At 59.3% G+C, this 19,598-nt stretch overlaps 2 protein-coding genes across 5 annotated transcripts in view; one reads left to right on the top strand and one right to left on the bottom strand.

Annotated features, from left to right (window-relative positions):
• Window positions 1-9,116, top strand: part of SLC12A5 (solute carrier family 12 member 5) — a 41,447-nt gene extending 32,331 nt beyond the window's left edge. For both annotated transcript variants that reach the window (XM_056121221.1, XM_056121223.1), the window contains exons 17-26: window positions 501-669; window positions 2,494-2,689; window positions 3,190-3,359; window positions 4,127-4,258; window positions 5,075-5,182; window positions 6,332-6,454; window positions 6,546-6,745; window positions 7,014-7,028; window positions 7,425-7,558; window positions 8,744-9,116. In XM_056121221.1, coding sequence (XP_055977196.1) covers window positions 501-669; window positions 2,494-2,689; window positions 3,190-3,359; window positions 4,127-4,258; window positions 5,075-5,182; window positions 6,332-6,454; window positions 6,546-6,745; window positions 7,014-7,028; window positions 7,425-7,558; window positions 8,744-8,835 — 1,339 coding nt within the window. In that variant the 3' untranslated portion in view covers window positions 8,836-9,116. The remainder of the gene's footprint in view (window positions 1-500; window positions 670-2,493; window positions 2,690-3,189; window positions 3,360-4,126; window positions 4,259-5,074; window positions 5,183-6,331; window positions 6,455-6,545; window positions 6,746-7,013; window positions 7,029-7,424; window positions 7,559-8,743) is intronic.
• Window positions 9,117-12,829: 3,713 nt separating this feature from the next.
• NCOA5 (nuclear receptor coactivator 5) overlaps window positions 12,830-19,598 on the bottom strand; it is a 35,941-nt gene continuing 29,172 nt past the window's right edge. For 2 of the 3 annotated variants that reach the window (XM_056121809.1, XM_056121810.1), the window contains 5 exons: window positions 18,639-18,775; window positions 16,834-16,960; window positions 15,659-15,858; window positions 14,114-14,457; window positions 13,511-13,692 (listed from right to left, as the gene is read on the bottom strand). In XM_056121809.1, the coding sequence (XP_055977784.1) occupies window positions 13,645-13,692; window positions 14,114-14,457; window positions 15,659-15,858; window positions 16,834-16,960; window positions 18,639-18,775 (856 nt within the window). In that variant the 3' untranslated portion in view covers window positions 13,511-13,644. Of the gene's footprint in view, window positions 13,693-14,113; window positions 14,458-15,658; window positions 15,859-16,833; window positions 16,961-18,638; window positions 18,776-19,598 lie in introns of all 3 variants that reach the window. The other variant, XM_056121807.1, reaches the window with a different exon arrangement.

Raw genomic sequence — 19,598 nt, 5'->3', positions numbered from 1 at the left:
GTGGATTCGCCGGTGTTTTGCGTAGGGTCAAGCCGCAGCCTGGTTGCTCAGAGAATGCCGGGGGATTGGATGGGTGGGGGGTCCTCGAGAGGGGGGGCTCAGTGGAGAAGGAACGGAGACGCAGGTGTTCAGTGATGGCTGGCTCCACTTGGGGGCGCCGGGGATGATGCCTGGAGGTGGGTATGTGGATGAGTGAGTGAATAATCACGTGTAGGTAAACTTGGAGGGCTGTCGGGCGGGATGACTAAATGGAGAGTGGATGGGTGGGCGTCGGGCTCGCAGAGAGGAGGTGAAGGGGGTGGAGGGAAAGTGGGCAGATGTGTGGCTGGGAGGGTCGTGAACCATTCCGGTGGCCGAGCTGGGCTCCTCCCAGGTTGTTCGGGGTGGAGGATGGATGGTCAGTGGACGCGCCCCTGGGTGGCATCCGAGTACATGGTGGTGGTGGTGGTGGTGGTGGGTGGGGAGGTGGGGGGTGGATCACATGACCCCCGCTTCCTCAGGCCACAGCTGCTGGTGCTGGTGCGTGTGGACCAAGACCAGAACGTGGTACACCCGCAGCTGCTCTCGCTGACCTCTCAGCTCAAGGCAGGCAAGGGGCTGACCATCGTGGGCTCCGTCCTCGAGGGCACCTTTCTGGACAACCATCCCCAGGCTCAGCGGGCAGAGGAGGTGAGCAGAGGCTGTGTGCAGGGGGTGGGGGGTGGAGGGGTGGGGCACACCTTAAGAGTCCTCACCTGTTCACTCCCTGCCCTTACCCTCTGCAATCGAGGGCCCGTGCTCCTCTGTCCTGGACACTCTTGGGACCCAAAGTCCAGCGGTCAGAGGGGCCCAGTTCATGAATGGGCAGAAGTTGACTCTGAGGCCGGACGCTGAGTTTCAGACCTGGACTTCTCTCCTGCCCAAATCTAGATCTTTCTTCTTTTTTTGGGGGGGGGGTCACACCCAGAGATGCACAGGGATTCCTCCTGGCTCATGCACTCAGGAATTACTCCTGGCGGTGCCCGGGGGACCCTATGGGATGCTGGGAATCGAACCCAGGTTGGCCGCGTGCAAGACAAACGCCCAACCCGCTGTGTGAATGGATGAATGGGCGTCGGGCTGGCAGAGAGGAGTGCCAGCCCCGAGTCTAGATCTATCTAAGGGTTTCCACTCCCTGGCTCCTCCCTCGCCCAGCATGGAGGACCTGAGGCCCGGGGAGGGCAGGAGCTTGCTGGAAGCCACAGAGCTGGCTGGCGGCAGACGCGGGGTCCCTGCCTCCCGCTCTTGTCCCTGTATGACTCCGTCCCTGGCCCGGGGCTGCCCATGCAGGCTGGCAGGCAGTCACGGGGGTGGACAGCAAAGGGCTCCCGGGAGTAGAGAGTTGAGCCGGGAAGGGCGGCCCCCGAGGCTGTGCCGGTTGCTTTCTGCCTCACCGGGCTGTTCACTCTGATCTGTCAGGGCTCAGGCCCGGGGCCTTGGCTGAGCTCATTCCACTGAACACGTCGTGGCCGAGAATGTGCCGGGCGCCAGGCTGGCCTCCGGGGAGCGGGAGACAGAGACAGCCCCGCCTTCCACTGGGCACGGGTTGCCGGGCCAGAGAGGACAGATGGGGTCAGCCCTGCACCCCAAGTTTGACTCATTGGTTCCAAAACCCCCAGCAGCCTGGGTCCGGTGGCGTGTCTGAGCCCTTCCCACCCAGTCCCATCCAGAGACGGGGAGAGGGGGGGCTCAGCGACGTGAGGGGGGGGTGTCTGAGAGGTGGCGGAGGCAGTGTGGACACTAGGATCTTGGCTGAGAGTGTGGGGGCTGGAGTCCCACCCCCCCAGCCCGAGTCCCTAAATCACATCCCCTGGCTATGTGCCCTGGGGCGTGTCCTAGTTGCCCAGAGGCTGCATTTTAGTCTGTCAAAGGGTAGCGGTGCTCCTGCACACCTGGGGGTGCAGATCGGTGTCCGGCTTAACAAAACCCCAGGAACAAATGGCCCTCGGAGGACACTTCCTTCCGGTCTAGCCTGGGCCATGTCTGAAGAAGGGGATGGTTGAATTGAGAATGGTTAGTGGGGAGGTGGATGAGGAGCTTGCAGGAGGTCCATGTGACCAGTGGGGTGGGGGTTGGGCAGTGGGGGGGTCCTACCATGAAGTGCTTTAATTGGACCATGAGAATGGGGGTAGGATTCTGGCTTGCCGGTGGTTGCAGTAAGAGTGGGTGTCCCCGGGGCTGGAGCAATAGTACAGCAGGTAGGGCATGTTGCCTTGCTCGCAGCTGAGCCGGGTTCGATTCCCAGCATCCCATATGGTCCCCTGAGCACCGCCAGGAGTAATTCCTGAGTGCATGAGCCAGGAGGAACCCCTGTGCAATGCCAGGTGTGACCCAAAAAGCAAATAATAATAATAATAATAATAATAAAGAAGTTGTCCCCAAGACAGGGACCGGGGGGAAGGAGGCCGAGAGGGGACCCCAATGTGCAGGGGCCTGACACTCACACCCATCCCCCCATCATCCCCCCATCCCCAGTCCATCCGGCGCCTGATGGAGGCGGAGAAGGTGAAGGGGTTCTGCCAGGTGGTCACTTCCTCCAACCTGCGGGATGGCGTGTCGCACCTGATTCAGTCTGGGGGCCTCGGGGGGCTGCAGCACAACACGGTGCTGGTGGGCTGGCCCCGAAACTGGCGGCAGAAGGAGGATCACCAGACGTGGAGGAACTTCATCGGTAAGGCCGTGTGTGTAGGGGGGCGAAGACCTGGGTGGGGGTGGGGGGAGCCCGGCGCGTGCGCGGCCGTGTGCGCCTTTGCCCGCCCCGTGAAGGACCCCCATGGGCTCCCCTCGCCGAGCCAGGTTCCTCGGCAGGAGTAACAGAGGCTGCGCCCCAGCCCACTGACGGCCACCCGGGGCCTCCGGGGCCGTGCACTGTTGTCTCCACTTTATTGGTGTGAAACCGAGGCCCAGGGAGGCCTGGGCTGGTCACGCGGCTGCAGAGCCAGAGGCCGCTCCCCGCTCCTGGCGCTGCCTCCTTCCTACGACTACCGTCCGCGGGGGGGGGGGTGGGGGGGTGGAGGGGGAGGGTGGGGGCGTTGCCAGCCGGGGGCACGGAGAGGTGTGGGCCAAGATCGGTGGGTGGCACGGGGGAGAGGGGCGGTCCCCTGGGGCGAGGGTCACTCTCGTGCCCACGGGCCCTCTCCTTGACCTCCCCGTCTCCACCCCCTCCCCCAGAGCTGGTCCGGGAAACCACGGCTGGTCACTTGGCCCTGCTGGTCACCAAGAACGTTTCCATGTTTCCTGGGAACGCGGAGCGCTTCTCGGAGGGCAGCATCGATGTCTGGTGGATCGTGCATGACGGCGGGATGCTCATGCTGCTGCCCTTCCTTCTGCGCCAGCACAAGGTGAGCCCGGGGGACAGCGCGTGCGTCCCCGGCCCACCGCCCTACCCATCCGCGTGCGTGTGCGTGCCCTGCGCGCGCGTCCCTAGCCCACTGCCCTACCCATCCGTGCGCGTGCATGTGCCCGGCGTGCACGTTCCCGGCCCACTGCCCCACCCATCTGTGTGCGCGTGCCCTGCGCGCTCATCCACGGCCCGTCGCCCTACCCATCCGCGTGTGTGTGCGTGCGCGTCCCCAGCCCATTGCCCTACCTATCCATGTGTGTGCGCGTGCACGTGCCCAGCATGCACATCCCCAGCCCACTGCCCTATCCATCCGCGTGTGTGCATGTGTCCTGCGTGCGCGTCCCCAGCCCACCGTCCTACCCATCCGTGTGCATGCGCGTGCCATGCACGTGCCCAGCGCTCACATCCCCGGCCCACCGCCCTACCCATCCGCGTGCACGTGCCCCGCATGCACGTCTCCAGCCCACCGCCCTGTCGGTGCTCCCTTGGGGATCCCATCAGCTCCCTCAGTTGGAGATGGTGGGTCTCACGTTCGTTGGCGCCTACAGGAGAGCATCGCTTACTTACCCCGAGACCCTCGGCCCTTAGACAGGGGTTTGTTGTTTGCGTTGTTTTGCTTTGGGTAGGAAGGGACCCTGGAGACATTCCCGGTCTGCAGAAACGTGTGGGAAGAAGGTGGGAAGGGTGAGGGTCGGGTTCTTGGGGCCCTGGACCTCCTCCCCGCCCTGCCCTGAAGCGCCCTGGTCCCTCCTCGGCCCCTCACAGGTCTGGCGGAAGTGCAAGATGCGCATCTTCACGGTGGCGCAGATGGATGACAACAGCATCCAGATGAAGAAGGACCTGACCACGTTCCTGTACCACCTGCGGATCACGGCGGAGGTGGAGGTGGTGGAGATGGTGCGTCCGCAGAAGCCTCTGCCCTCCCCCCCCCACCCCGCCCGTTTTTGAATCCTACCCAGTCCTCTGGCCCCAGCCCTCCAGCCCCCACTGACCTGTGATGCTCGGTTCCCTTTGCCCCTGGAGCACCTTGGGCATAACACCTCCGCCTGGAAGCCCCCCACCCCCACAGCACTTTATGGGAACAGCCTCCCATTTGAGGGAGATAGCGTTTCTTGGTGCTAATTCATTCTCCCCCACTCCCGGTGAAATGGGTACCCTGATCAGCGTTTCCGTGGCCAAAAAGTGGAAGGCTGAGGTGATTTGCCTTCAGCAGCAGGGCTGGGGTTGAAACCCAGCCAGAGTGGCCTCTCATTCCTCCGTCCCACCCCGCCCCACCCCGCCCCACCCCGCCCCATTCATCCCTTTGCCCCCGTCTTTTTTTATCCATCCTCTTGCCCCGCGCGCGGATTCATGGGTATGAGTTACTGTCTTCATTCATTCACGCAGCCATCCATTCATCAGTGCGCATGTTCATTCATCCCTTTGCGCTTCTCCCTTCACCCGGCTAATTAATTAACCGGCTCGTTCATTCATTCATTCACCCATTCATCACCTGGCCCTGTGCTGGGCTGAGGCTGGGGAGGGGGCGTCTCAGGAGGCATCGCCCTCTGCACTGACCTTTCGTCCCTCAACTATTGCTCAAAGGAGGCCCCTGTTCCGGGAAGGGGGAGGCTGGCGGAGGTCGGGTGCCGCCTCCGTTCCCTGGCTCTGGGCTGCGCTCAGCGCTCCACTTCCTCTCCTGCCCCCTCCCTGCGCCCCCGCCTTCCCCCACAGCATGAGAGCGACATCTCGGCTTACACCTACGAGAAGACGCTGGTGATGGAGCAGCGTTCCCAGATCCTCAAACAGATGCACCTCACCAAGAACGAGCGCGAGCGGGAGGTGAGCGGAGCCGGGTGGGCTCAGCGGGGACCCTCCTGGCCACTGGCACTGCCAGCTTACCTTGGAGCACCCCCTGCCCCAGAGTGCCTCCCCTCCCCCCCCTCGCTTCCCAGCAGGCAGGGTGCACACTGCAACCAAGTTCTCCTTCTGGGTCAGGAAGCAGAGGGCTGGGTCCGGGTGACAGAATGTCCCCTCCGGATTGTAACTCTGGGGACCCAAGGGAGAACATGACTGCTAACTATGGTCCGGTGAGGGTCCCTCAGGCCATGGGCTGTCGTACAGAACAGAAGGTTGAGGCTGAGGGGGGGCTGGGGTGATGGTGTAGCAGGGTCCTTGCCTTGAATGCTGCCCACCGGGTTTCATTCCTGGCACTGCATATGGTCCCCTTGATTCCTGAGTGCAGAGCCAGGAGGAAGCCCTGAGCACAGCCAGGTGTGACCCCAAGACCTCCCCCCAAAAGAAAGTTGAGGCCTGAAAAATGGGGGACAAGACCCCATGTGTCAGACCCCAGTAACGGGACCACTTGGGGTATGTCTGAGGGTGTCAGTGGATGGTTTCTCAGGGGTCGTATGTGTGTCAGAGCTTCCAGAAGTGGGGTATGGATGAGATCCCCCCATTCTAGGGAAGGGGACCCTTGGGGGGCAGGGCTGGGTCCAAGTTGTCCCAGAGGCGTTGGCAGTCAGCCCTGGAGACCGGCAACTGGTGCTGAGGCGGGTGGATCAGGGCGATGGGTCTCCTGGGTGTTAGGAGATTGCCCTGGGCTTGTGGCTGAGGCCTCCTGAGGGGACTGAGAGACCCCTCCGAGCAGTTGCGGCACTCTTGGGGGGCAGACGTGAAAATGGCTAGAGGGGCTGGAGCGGCAGCACAGTGGGTAGGGCGCTAGCTTTGCACACGGCCGACACTGTTCAATCCCCAGCATCCCATAGGGTTCCTCCCCGAGCACTGCCAGGAGTAATTCCTGAGTGTAGAGCCAGGAGTAACCCCTGAGCAAAGTGGCGAGAAAGGGCCTTTGTGCTGAGCACTCAGAAGGATGCCAGCCTCAGTGGGCAGAGCCTGTGGGGACAGTTGTCAGGGAGGACGCTGACCAGGGCAGCGGCCACTGGCTCCTCAGCTGGTGAGTCTGGCCGTGTGGCCCGTCCTGCTCCCTAGATCCAGAGCATCACGGATGAGTCCCGTGGCTCTATCCGGAGGAAGAACCCGGCCAACACCCGGCTCCGCCTCAACGTCCCAGAGGAGACGGCGGCTGACAGCGAGGAGAAGCCAGAGGAGGAGGTATGTGGGGGCACGGAGTGGCCCTGGATGGTGGGGACGGAACCTCAGGGCTCCCGAGGGGACACGAGCTGCGCCCGGCCTCCCCCTGCAGGTGCAGCTGATCCATGACCAGAGCGCCCCCAGTTGCCCCAGCAGCTCCCCGTCTCCCGGGGAGGAGCCCGACGGGGAGGGGGCCGCAGACCCCGAGAAGGTGCATCTCACCTGGACCAAGGACAAGTCGGTGGCCGAGAAGAATAAAGGCCCCAGCCCTGCCTCGACCGAGGGCATCAAGGACCTCTTCAGCATGAAGCCGTACGGGCCTGGGGGGGGCTAAGGTCCGAGGTTTGGGGTGAGCTGCAGGGTCTTTGCTGCCCGCAGAGAGCCAGCCGGCAGAAGGGGCGCGCTCTGGCTGTGGGACTCGGCCCAGGCCTGTCTCTGTGCGGGGACTGATGGCAACGGCGGGGGGGTTGGAGCTGGAGGGGGCAGGACCCCCGTGCGCTCAGAGTGGGTGATGGGGCTCGGCTCCTGAGCGCCGCCCTCTTTTTCTGATCCTTCTCTCTTTGCTTCATGTTTTCTGAAGGGAGTGGGAAAACCTGTAAGTATTCCCATGAAATTAAAAAAAAAAATCTCAGGGGCTGGACCAATAATCCAGTGGGGAGGAGGGTGTTTGCCTTGCACGTGGCCAACCCGGGTTCGATCCCCGGCAACCCCTAGGGTTCCCCAAGCACTGCCAGGAATGATTCTTGAGCGCAGAGCCAGGAGGAACCCCTGAGCCTCCCCAGATGTGATCCAAAAAGCCAAAAAAAAAAAAAAAACCACTCTCCCCTCCCAAGAGTCAGCCAGATTTCTCTACTCTCCTGTCCTGACCGCCTCCCCCCCCCCACCCCATGGGTGGCCCAGACCTTTGGGGCGTCTCAATAGCTGGGCCCTGAGCGGTCAACCAGCCCCCAGCCCCGCGTGCCAGCTCACGTGCTCCTGTTGGCGCCCACAGGAACCAGTCGGACGTGCGGCGCATGCACACGGCGGTGCGGCTGAACGAGGTCATCGTGCAGAAATCCTATGACGCCAAACTTGTTTTACTCAACATGCCGGGGCCTCCCCGCAACCGCAACGGCGACGAGAACTGTATCCTGGACCTAAGGCAGGGTTTGCTGGGGGCAGGTCTGGGGTACACAAGCGGACCAGGTTCAGGCTCCAGGTCAGCACCACGGTCAGGGACGTCGCGACCCCCATAGTGGGGGAGGGAGGGGCACACCCTGCGTGCTCAGAGATCACTCTTGGTGGGCTCTGGGGTCCATAGGGGTGCTGGAGACCACATCCGGGTTGACCTCATACAATGCAAGAACCCTACCTGCTGTACTGTGATGCCTGCCTTCCTTCCTTCCTTCCTTCCTTCCTTCCTTCCTTCCTTCCTTCCTTCCTCCTTCCTGCCTTTCTTCTCTTCCTTCCTTCCTTCTCTCCCTCCTTCCTTCCTCCCTCCTTCCTTCCTTTTCTCCTTCCTTCCTTCCTTCCTTCCTTCCTTTCCTCCTTCCTTCCTTCCTTCCTTCATTTCCTCCTTCCTTCCTTCCTTCCTTCCTTCCTTCCTTTCCTCCTTCCTTCCTTCCTTCCTTCCTTCCTTCCTTCCTTCCTTTCCTCCTTCCTTCCTTCCTTCTCTCCCTCCTTCCTTCCTCCCTCCTTCCTTCCTTTTCTCCTTCCTTCCTTCCTTCCTTCCTTCCTTCCTTTCCTCCTTCCTTCCTTCCTTCCTTCATTTCCTCCTTCCTTCCTTCCTTCCTTCCTTCCTTCCTTCCTTCCTTTCCTCCTTCCTTCCTTCCTTCCTTCCTTCCTTCCTTCCTTCCTTCCTTCCTTCCATTCTTCCTTCCTCCCTTCTTCCTTCTTTACTTTTTCCTTTTTTACATTTTTAAGATTTTTTTTTTTTTTTTTTTTGCTTTTTGGCTCACGCCCGGCAATGCCAGGGGTTACTCCTGGCTCTGAGCTCAGGAATTACCCCTGGCGGTGCTCAGGGGACCATATGGGATGCTGGGAATCAAACCCGGGTCAGCCGCGTGCAAGGCAAACGCCCTACCTGCTGTGCTATTGCTCCAGCCCTTTTTTAAATTAAAAAAAATTTTTTTTTTGCTTGTTTGGCTCACACCCCGATGATGCTCAGGAGTTACTCCTGGCTCTGCGCTCAGGGATCACTCCCAGTGGGCTCTGGGGACCATACGCGGGTGCCGGGGATGGAACCCGGGTCTGCCAGGCGCAGCAAGGCAAGAGCCCTCCCCGCCGTTCCGGACCCCCGCCACGCGGCTTTTCTCCTTGACGGGCGCACAGACATGGAGTTCCTGGAGGTCCTCACCGAGCACCTGGACCGGGTGATGCTGGTCCGCGGCGGCGGCCGCGAGGTCATCACCATCTACTCCTGAGGGCCAGGACCTGCCACCCGGGCCGAGCGCGCCGGCCGGCGGCCCCGGAGCCCGCGCCGCGCCCCCCCGCCGCTGTCACCGTTTACATCCAGACCCGCGCCCGCGCCCCTCCCCACCCCGCCCGCTGCCTGCAGCCCGGAGGCCACGTCCGTCGGGGCGGACTCGGAGACCACCGTCCCCGCGCGGAACCCGGAGCCCCGGCGCCCGGCCGGCTCGGGGGCGCGTCCGGCTCGGCTGGGCCGCGCTGCCCCGTTTTGTAAAACCCGATCTCGCCCCCCGCCCGCCCGCCCGCCGGAGGAGACGCTGCAATAAAGGGCGGGGAGGGGGGCGCGGAGAGCGGAGGAGCTGGGGGGGGACTCGGAGGACCCCCGGGGAGCCCGCGCCGCCCCTCGCCCCCCGCTACCCCGCGCGCCCCGTTCCTCGCTCCGCGCTCCTCCGGGCGTCCGGCGGGGCGCGGGGCGCGGGGCGGGGAGGCCGCTGCGCCGTCGCCGTCGCCCCCAGCTCGCGGAGCGGCCGCGCGCGGGCCGGCCGAGCCTATATATAGTGTACAGGAGACATCGCGTGTATTTTTAACGTCCCCATATTTCTGTGACTAGAAGCGCAACGGACTTGGCGCCACTGTCGCGCTCTCCCGCGGGGGGCGCCCGGGCAGGCGGAGCGCCGGGGGGTGGGGTGGGGGGGAGGGAGGGGGTGGGTGTTGGGGGGGATGGGGGGCCCGGGACGCCCGAGAGTGGAGAGCAAAGTGCTTTAGGCCCAGGCGGGCGTCGTGGCCCCGGTCCCGTCCCCCGCCGCCTCGCCCGCGCCCGCGCCCGCCCCTGCCCCGACCCTCCCCGTCTCGTCCTGGCGGAGAAGCGGTGGGACGCGCGTCCCTCCCGGCGCGCGCGCGACCGACCTCCTCTCTTCGGCACTCAAGCTGGGCCAGGGCGGGGGAGAGGGGCGCTCCTCGAGGGGGGCACACCGAGAGGCCCTCGCCCCACCGAGGGAGCCCCGCCCCGGTGCCTTCGCGGGGGCAGCGGGCGTCTCTCCTCTGCCGGCCTGTCGCCTGCTCACCCCACCCCCCCACCCCGCCCCCCAGCCCATGGCTCCTAGCCAAAGACTGAAATCCGGGAGCTGGAGGGTGTCCGTCCCCTCCCCGGAGTTAGCTCCCCGGGACACGTGCGAGAGGAGGGGCGCGATTCCGGGGTCAGCGCCGCCGCCGGGCCCACCGCGGAAGCCCCCCATCCGCACCGCCCAGGATGTCCCCTCCTCCCGTCCCCATCGGCAGCTCTGGCTCGGCTCGGGGGACCCAGCCGCCTGCCTGCGCGACACGGGGCCAGGCTTCGCTGCCTAGCAGCGTCTCCCAGAAACCAGGGCCCCGGGAGGGCCCGAGTGGCCACGTGTGCTTGGTTCTTAGCGCCTCTCTGCCCTCCCAAGGACCAAGGCCCTTTGGCTTCTCCCGTCGTAGGCGCTTCTGCCCCACCGGCCCGGTGGGAGGCACCTTCTGTCCCCAGAGAAGGCGCTTGGGGCAGGTTCCTTTCCCCCCAGGGCACCTCACTACAGGGGACAGGCACTGCATGCTCGGTCCACCGGTGCCCTCGGGGACTGGGCACGGGACCTCCACCCGAGGGCCCTGGACCCTGACTCTCTCGCACCTAGTTAGACACCCTGCCCCCTTCGCGAGCTGGAGCCGCTGGGAACTCCTGACCTCACCACCCACTTCCTTTGAGCCCAAAGCAGAGCCGGAGCTCAGGGCCACCGAGTCTCGGTCACTAAGGCTAGCACTGGAGCCGAAGGCTGGACCCATTCTTCCAGGCAGCAATCAGAACGTTGGAGGGTTTCGGACACCACCGCGCCCCGTCCCCAGCCTTCACAGGTGGCTGAAGCCCTTGGGGGCCTAAGAAGCCCTCAGGCTTACGTGATGGGCCAGGCAGAAGGGCAGGGGGCCGCGTGAACACCAATTAGGGAACCAAAGTCGCACTATCGGGGCCTGGACCGTCTGGTTGGCTAAGAGCAAAGTTTCCGTGGATGAAAACAAACGTCCCACCACAGACACCCAAGTTTTCTGTGCTAAATGTGCAATATTCGTTATGAATGTCCTCACAAGTCATCCATCAGACCCTCCTCATGGCCACTGTAGCTAATGTTCCATGTTCATTCAAGTGACTTCAATTCGGAGTGCAATATTTCAATAGCCTTGTAGTGATAGTGTTGCTTTTGTTTTAGCCCATCTATGTGCAGGGCAATGCAATGAAGTTGAAAACCCTTGTAAATAGGAGAGGTTGCAAACCAAATCAAGAGTATTTATTATTATTAGGCCTGCCTTTAATTTCCAGTGTAAGTGTTTCGGTATTCCGCATTCTGCCTCAGTACTGATCTTGTGTTCTTTGTGCCAATATGAAAAGGAGAGGGTTGGTTCTTTCCTTTATTGTTGAATGCTCCCATTTAATGCTTTACAGCTTTTACTGTATTAATTTTTTAGACTCCCGTCTGCACAAAATGCAATAAAAATAATTTTATTATACCCTTCACAGCTGTTGGAACCCTCAAGGAGGAAGAATTACGTGGGACAAGAATTCGAAGTGGTCTCCCAGGAGAAAACCTGTTTTGGGGTGTGTGTGTGTGTGTGTGTTGCCGCTCAAGTGTTGTGTGTGTGTGTGTTGCCTCTCAAGTGTTACTCAGGCCTGGGGCAGGTGCCGAGGCCTGGGGCTTCCACTGGGTCCCTGGCATTATGGGCACAGCAGAGTGGCGAGTGTGGCACTGGCCAGAAAGGGTCTTGGCCTCCCTTTCCTAAGCGCATGGGGACAAGGCTGCGACATACCGCAAGCCCGTTCCAGCAAGGGGGGCCGAACAGTCCTATGTGTCAGCAGACATGTTCCTGGAACTTGTTCTGAAGGCTCCTGACTGGACTGGGTGGGTGCACAAGGGCAAGAAGTGGGGTCGAGGGGTTCTGAGGGCTGATGGGTGAGTGAGGACATGCAGACCGGAACCCGTCAGCGCCGCCCAGTGACCCCCGCTTCCCCACTCCAGAGGGGACGCCCTGTGAAGACACGCATACCCTGCAGACAGTCAAACGCCCCAAAGACAACACAGCTTTTGCTTTTTCATTTTAATTAAAAAGTAATCATCTCATTTTATTAATAACACAAGAGTTCCGAAGAGGGGGCAAAAAAAAAAAACCACCAAAAAACAAAACAAAACGAAACAAAACACCCCACTATGTAACACAAACAGGTGAGAACATTAAAACGCTGCCGGCTGGGGAACTTGAATTTTAAAACCACTGTTTGTTCAGTCACTGGCAGGGACCCAGCTGAAGTCACTGCTCTGCCTCCTTCCTGCCAGGGGCCCTTGAGGCCGAGCTCCACAGAGCTCCAGCGAGCACCACCCCCAGGGGGGAGATTCCTGCGGCTGCATTCAGAGCGGTAGCCAGGAGTCCTCCCTCTGGTAAACTTCATTCTGGCTCCAAGTTATGCTCAGCCACATGGATCAAATTCCTGACCCCGCAATGGTCCCTACCTCCTGCTGCTCGAAAAGAGTCAAGATTTTGGTGAACCTGACATCGAAGCCCACAGCTCCAAACAATCACCCTCGAAAAACCGGGCATTCACTGCCAGATCCTAGAGTTGCCTTCTCAGAACAGAAACGTAAACGGGGGAGTCGGGTTGGGGCCTGGTTCACAACTCGGGTTGAACTGCTGGTGACCGGAGCTCTTCAGTCCACTGGAGTCTCCAATGAAATGAAAACAAAACCCAAAAAAAAGCCAGCCTGGCTGGGCGTGAGGTGCCGCCGGGTCTCTGCGGCGGGCGGGACAGGGCAGGCGGCACTGTGCCTGCCAGGCGTGGCCTGCTGCTCCAGTCCTGCGAGGAGCTCAAGCCGTGGCCAGCCTGCCCGGGGCGGGAAAACCCGGGTGGGCTCCCGAAGAAGAAAGGCAGCGGCTAGGGACAAGAAGACGCCACCCCACACTCAGCCCGGGCGGCCTCGCTCCACCCACGACCCCCAGCCCGGAGAAAGGTGTGAAACAAACTGAGCCCAGACGCCTATACTGTCTAGAGAACCCAGAGGTATCTCCTGCCCCCCGCCCCCCACCCAAACCAGCAAAAAGATACACCCCAGATGCAGTTTCAGCTCTGACGGGATAAGCAACACAGCCTGTGTGGAAGTGACAGCAGGTGGCAGAGACTTATGACATTCGACGTGGCCCTGGGTAGGCGCCAAGAACATCCTCCGAGTAACTCTTAATTAGACCGCGGTACACGGGAGGAGGCCGGGACGGGGCGGCTGTGTGTGAGCCTCAGTAATGCCTCTGGTACGATCCCAGGGGGGCCTGGGGCCGCCCCACCTGTGCGGTGGTCTGGCTAACCAGGTGGGAGAGTGCCGGGCCACTCTGGATCAGGGTGTCCAGCGCCTTCTGTACACTTGGATTGTCAAAGTTGATACCTGTGGAGGACACGGGCCTCTGGCTGGCCATGTTGCTGGCGGGCGCCAGGCGACTGGCCGACTGGCCGAAGAGGCCCTGGGAAGGGGCCCCAGGCCTGGGGCCCATGTTCCGAGTCGACCCCGCCTGTCCCAAGAGGTTTGGGGGCTGACTGCCAGAGGTCTGTGCCCTCTGCTGAGGCTGGCTGTTCACCGCCGTGGAAAAATTCTGGTTCTGGTTCCCGGCAGCCACCGAGGGGGAGGCCGAGCTGCTGTTGGCCGCGACCGTGCCACTGTTGAAGAGGCTGAGGATTTTGGCCTGAAGCTCCTGCTGGGAGGTGGGGGGTGCGGTCGGCGTGGGTGCGGCGGAGGGAAGCCCTTGGCTGCTCGGGAGCGACTGGGAGCTGGGCTGTGTCTTCAGTGAGGCACCCGAAGTCGCCCCGAGTGACTGGCGGGATATCGGCCCTAGGAGACAAAGCGGGGGATCTGTTGAAAGCCCCTGCCAGGGGCGGAGGCCTCACACCCAGGGCCGCACAGCAATCACTAGTCACACCCATCACACAGCCACAGACTAGGACACGGGCTTCCCCACGGGGCCGCTTCCAGGAAACAGCCTGGTTCCCCCCGAGAACGAGTCAGGAAACAAAGGCATCCCGCGGGGCTAGCAGGGAGCCGGCAATACTAGCCCACCCACCTCCACCTTCGCTGGAGGGATCAGAAGTCAGTGCCCCCCGTCCTCAGGGATCAATGCATTGTGTCAGCGTGGACGGGTGCGCGGCGCCCACGGTGGGGCTCCTTTCCCCCAGCTGACCCCCCCTCCCCGACCGGGGCCCGCCACCCCCCAACAACGCCTGGGGATTAGAGAAATGCAGAGTCAGAACTTCACCTCGGCCCTGCCACGTAGCTCACCAGGCAGAGAGTCGGTGCTGCTCCTCATCAGCCGCTCCTTCCGCTCTCGCAGGTAGTTGATGATCTTGTCCGTCTCTTCGGCGGTGAGGTACCGGTTGTCGGCCAGCAGGTTGATGAGGCTCTGGATGGCCGGGGGGTGCCCGCCGCGCATCCCCTCCTCCGGGCCGCCGTGCTCCCGTTCCTGGAGGATGGCTTCGTCAGCCATTTTGGCTGCCTCTCGGGCGATCTCCTCCCGTTCCTTCTCCCGGCACTCATTCTTGTAGCGCTCATAATTTCTGGCCACCAGCACCATGGCGTCTGCCTGGGGCATGTTTCGATGCTCTGCGGGAGGGAACGACAGGAGTTATTTTCTCCAGCAACTGATCTGCATGCCCAGCGGCTGGACACCACTGAGCCTTGCCTGAGCTCAAACCCGATGAGAGCCATTTCGAGGACCCAAGTCTTGGGGTGGCAAAAGTCTTGGGGCAGGGTGGGCTGGACCACAAGGGAGACCCGGAAGATGCTCACCACCTTTGCTCAGGGCTGGTTCTCTGGGAAACTTTAAGATCACAGACTCAGAGTGAAAACCAAAGGAACATGCCATCTCCCACGGACTGACAAATACCATGTGAAGAACCAGCATGGAGAGCAAGCTCCAGGGGGCCGAAAAGCCCTTCTGGAAAGCCCAGCTCTCCGCTGCGCGCCTCAGGAGCCAACCAGCCTTCTGCTTTTTAATTCATTAGTTCAAAGGTCATGGATTAAAATCCAACCGTGACCCGAAATAACCCCTTTTCCTCACCAATGAGCAACATGATTTACAGGGTGGTGAGGTTTCTCGGCACTTAATATAAATGTCCTCATACATCTTCAGGACGATCTGAGAGACAGGCGCGCAGCGCGCAGGCCCGGGTCTATCTGCAGATAATGATCTGGCTACGCTGCGGAAGAGGAGTCTGCGCCGAAGACCGACAAGGCAGGCATCAGCTGCCGGAGTGGGCGCAAAGCATTAAAAACGGCTTCAGAGAAGAGCTGGAAGAACGAATTTTGGGCATCCGCCCTGTCCTTCCGGTCCGCTGGCTGTCTTCCCCAACACACGTAACAGTTGTTCCTCTGTCCCTTGGGCAGGTTCGGGGAGAGCAGGGGTTCGAGCCCACCGCCTGCTGCTGTAAGCACCGCGCTGTGCTGGAACCGGCTCTCACCTGCAACAGCGAACTGTGCCCGAACTCTCTGGAGCGCCTGCACGTGGGAGGCTCGAAACCGGCATCTTTACATTCCTCCCACTTCCTGAACTGTCCGTTAAACATCTGCCAGCACACTGTACCATACACCTCGGGGCTAACACTGCGCCAAGCATTAGCGACCCCAGAACCATGTGCACCGAAGAGACAACCAGAGTCATCGAAGACAACATCATCTGGAAGTTATACCACACTTGAGTGGCCACGCACAAATCACTGCACAAAACCCACTTCTGAGTCCGGCCCCACAAGAGTGAAGGCCCGTACCTGCGAGTCCCGGTAAATGGCTGTTCTGGTGCCCGTACCTTGTGGGGTCCCGAACATGATGTTGACTGTACAGGAGCGGTGAATCTGGTGCTGCTGGGTGATGACGATGGCGAAAGGAGACCCGCCCCTGCTGACGTCCTCCAAGGCCTGTGACAGCGACACCTCTGTGTTGAGGAAGATCAAGTCCACTACCATGCCTAGGTCTCGCACCTTGCGCCCCACAGACTCGGCGTAATCTCTGCGGACAGAAACAGTGTCCAGGTGAGTGCTCCCTGACGAACTCGCCAGCGGCACCCGGCAGGACTGCCACCAAGAGCTTAAATTAGGCTGGCCTGGCCAGGGCTTCGCTGGTGCCGAAACCAGACCGCTGCTTATGATGGGCACAGCAAGGCTGGAGGAAGTGGCAGGAGCACAGGAGCAGTCTTTCGTGCCGTCGGCCCTCCTGTCTAGTCCAACGGTCCTTCCCTCTCACTAAGACTTGCAGCACAAGTCGAGTCGGCTCTCTAAGCCCAAGCTGCTCGATGATACACAAGGTTACTTACCCATCACCTAAGGAAAGGAAGCGCTTAACTGCCCAGCCTGCGAAGTGCTAGCCTCCAAGGGTACCAGTACTACAAACTCTGGCTCGGTTAGCAGGGTAGCCTAACTGTCCTGAAAGCTGCGGTAGACCATAAAGAAGGCCAGGGGATCTCCCAGCCAGTCTACGTGGTTCCTTCAACAGGAATCCCACCGTTAGCTTGAAAGATGGTCACATGATCTACCCCTGGGCAGTAAGATCATCCCAGCACAGCTGGCCAACGTTCAGAAATGGAAGAGGGAGGCCAGGTCAGGTCAGTAAGAAATCCAGGGTGTCGGATGTAGTACCGGGGAAGAGAAGCACTCTCCCCACGGGAAGTGCTGAGGCATGCATGGGGCCAACGCCCTGGCGCCTTCCCAAGCAGAGGCCCCCCCTGAGAATGAGGGCGACTCAGAGTCCAGGTCTTGAGAGCAGGGCGGGGGTGGGGAACCCCAGATGCAGCCTCACCTAAACTTCCCAGTCAAGCAAACGTTTCCCTTCGGGGCCTAAGCCAGTTCTCAGTGGGCTTTCTGTGACCTAAACCCGGAAAACGCTGGCCACAGCAGTGCCAGGACAGTCCAAACTCAGCGCAGAGAGCCGTGAGAGCCTGAATCTCTCTTCCGGGCCTTCCCCTTCCTCAGGAGGAGGGCTTCTTACTTAGTCTGCTTGTTCACCACAATCACAGAACAATCAACAGGTCGCTCCGCGTCAAATCGTCTCTGGATTTCCTCAAAATATTGACGATAAAGCTCTTCTCGACGCCGCTCTTCCCGTTTCAAACGTTCTGCAAGACACCAACCCGGGAAAATGAAACAGACTGTGCCTTTCTATAAAGTCCGTCACGGAGCCCCGAGCGACCTGCAGGACAGGCTGGAACACGCACGCGCGCAGACTTGAAATTAACTCTCGAGACTAATGACTTCCAACTGCTGCCTCTGCGGAGTCGCTGGTTCACAGCTGTAGTAAAAAGGTTTAAAGCCACTGCTCTAGGCTAGGGTCTATTTGACTTTTCCACTTGCCTTTTTGCCAGAGAAATTTTTGAGCGACTCTGGGCAGATAAATGTAAAAGATATACATGTACTGACAATACAGGATTAAAAAAACAACCGCCCTCATTCAGTTGGAGCCATACCCCACATTTCCAGTCTCTAGCTAGCATTCTTCATCCTCTATACATCTGCAGACTGGCGCCCATCCTGCATACTGGCCCACGGCTGGCAGGCGGCAGAGCCATGGTGGAGGGACGCTGCCCGAGACAACCTCCTAAAAAACACTTTCTTCCTAGTATAAGTACACAAAACGGAACGGCGGGAGTAGGGGCATGCCATAGTTAGAGGAATGCTTCATCTGATACCCGTTGCCCAACTTTTCTTCAGAGAGGCTGTTAAGAAGTTATTCTTCCCAGCTGTGGTTCACCTAATGCTCGTTCACCTCATCGTAGTCAGAATTAGGTGTTGGCATTTAAAAGGAATTCCTGCCAACTTGACACAAGATGGATTTTTGTTTGTACAGAGGCCACACCTCTACCTCTGTACTCAGGGATCACTCCTAGAGGGATTCATTCAGGGGCTATATGAGGCGCTAGGGATCGAACCCAGGTCAACTGCACCCAGGCTATTCTCTTTCTCTAGCCCTTACACGATGGCACTTAGTATTATTTTAATATGTTCTTGGAACAATTATCTAAGATTCTTATTGACAGTAAGCACGTGTAATCTGCTTCTACTCTGGAGAAAAAAAGGTAGTAAAGTTTTAAAACAAATTTAAATGAGGTTCTGAAGCCAACGTGTCCGTGTATAAAACTTAATTATAACAATTTTAGAGATGTGTTGAGAAAAAGAAAAAGCAGGTTTAAAAAAGGCCGTATCTCTCTTTACCTAAAAAAGGAGATGCTATGTAAAAACGATGAGAAAACCCCACGGGTTGCGTAAATAATGCTGACATTTGTACTTACTTGGTCAATGGGCAGAAAGCAAGCCCTGAACTTCTTCAGCTCTGATTTGGGGCTAATTTCTTACTGCTGGGATGGAGCGATAGCACAGCGGGTAGGGCGTTTGCCTTACACGCGGCCAACATGGCCGACCCAAGCTCGATTCCTCCGCCCCTCTCGGAGAGCCCGGCAAGCTGCCGAGAGTATTCGATATGCCAGACACAGTAACAACAAAGTCTCCAATGGAGACGTTACTGGGCCCGCTCGAGCAAATCGATGATCAACGGGAGGGCCTTTACCTTTTACCTTCTTACTGCTGGGATTGCAGATTTACTTTTTGTTAGTGGACTAGACTTGATGAAGATTCTAACCTGTGTCTAAAATTTTAATTTCAAGCTGACTATTCCCTATCCACTAAGAAGCTATTTGTATTTCTTCTTTTTGTGAACTGTTTAACCAAGACATTTACTCTTTATATCTAGTTATTAGTTTCCTCTGTAAAATTCTATCAATAACGTTTCTTCTACTTTACCTTTCGCACGGGACTGACTGTCTGGGCCCGGAGGGCCTCGTCCGTCGAAACTATCTCTGTAACGGTCAAAATAAGAGTCATCTTTCCTCCTGCAATAGTCATCCATGCGTAGGTATCGGTCATAAGAACCTTCTCTCCTGAAAAGTTAAAGGAATTTGTACAAAGTTATACTGTCCTATCCTTAAAAAACAAACAAACAAACAAACAAACAACAACAAAAAAAACAGACAGGATTCCTCCAGTCTCAGTAAGGAAGTAGGCACAACAAGGCACGGACTTTGATGAACTACACGAGGCTCGAATCCAAGGCTCACCGCTTATCACCCTGCAGCTGCAACTGAGCTGAGCTGCCTTGGAAAACAATGTGCACAGCTCCTGGCACTTAGTAAATGCAAAATACTGGTAGTAATTATTGATGTGACCTTTGAGAAACCATTCCACAGCTCCCTAATCCCTATGCGTATATAGATGCTGGGGAGGTGAGTTCATGCTTCATTTTTTGAGGGGAAGGGGCCACACCTGGTGATGCTCAGGGTCTACTCCTGGCTCTGTCTCAAGAATCACTCCTGGCAGTGCTTGGGGGACCAAATGGGCTGTCGGAGATTGAACCTGGGTCAACTGTGTGACGAGGCAAAAGCCCCCCCACTGTCCTATCGCTCTGGCCCCGCAAGTACAGGCTTTATATGTGCTCTGGGTTTAATCCCCAGTACTGCACAGTCCCCTGCGCCCCGGCAAGTAAATCCCAAGCATCACCAGGTTTGTTTACTCGTTCTGGTTTTGGGGCCACATGTGCTGGGTGCTCAGGCCTTGGGGACCGCTCCCTGTGCTCACTCATGGTGGGGCTCTTGGGATATGTGGTGCCAGGGACTGAACATGAGCTGTCCATGGGAAAGGGAAGCGCCCTGCCCACTGCACTATCTCCCCGGCCCCCTGTATTCTCCTTTCCTAAAAACCCTGTAT

Source organism: Sorex fumeus, unplaced genomic scaffold (genome assembly GCF_029834395.1).
Source record: "Sorex fumeus unplaced genomic scaffold, SorFum_2.1 ptg000044l, whole genome shotgun sequence".
NCBI lineage: Eukaryota > Metazoa > Chordata > Mammalia > Eulipotyphla > Soricidae > Sorex > Sorex fumeus.
Note: the sequence above shows the minus strand (reverse complement) of the source record. Positions and strands in the feature narration are given on the sequence as shown.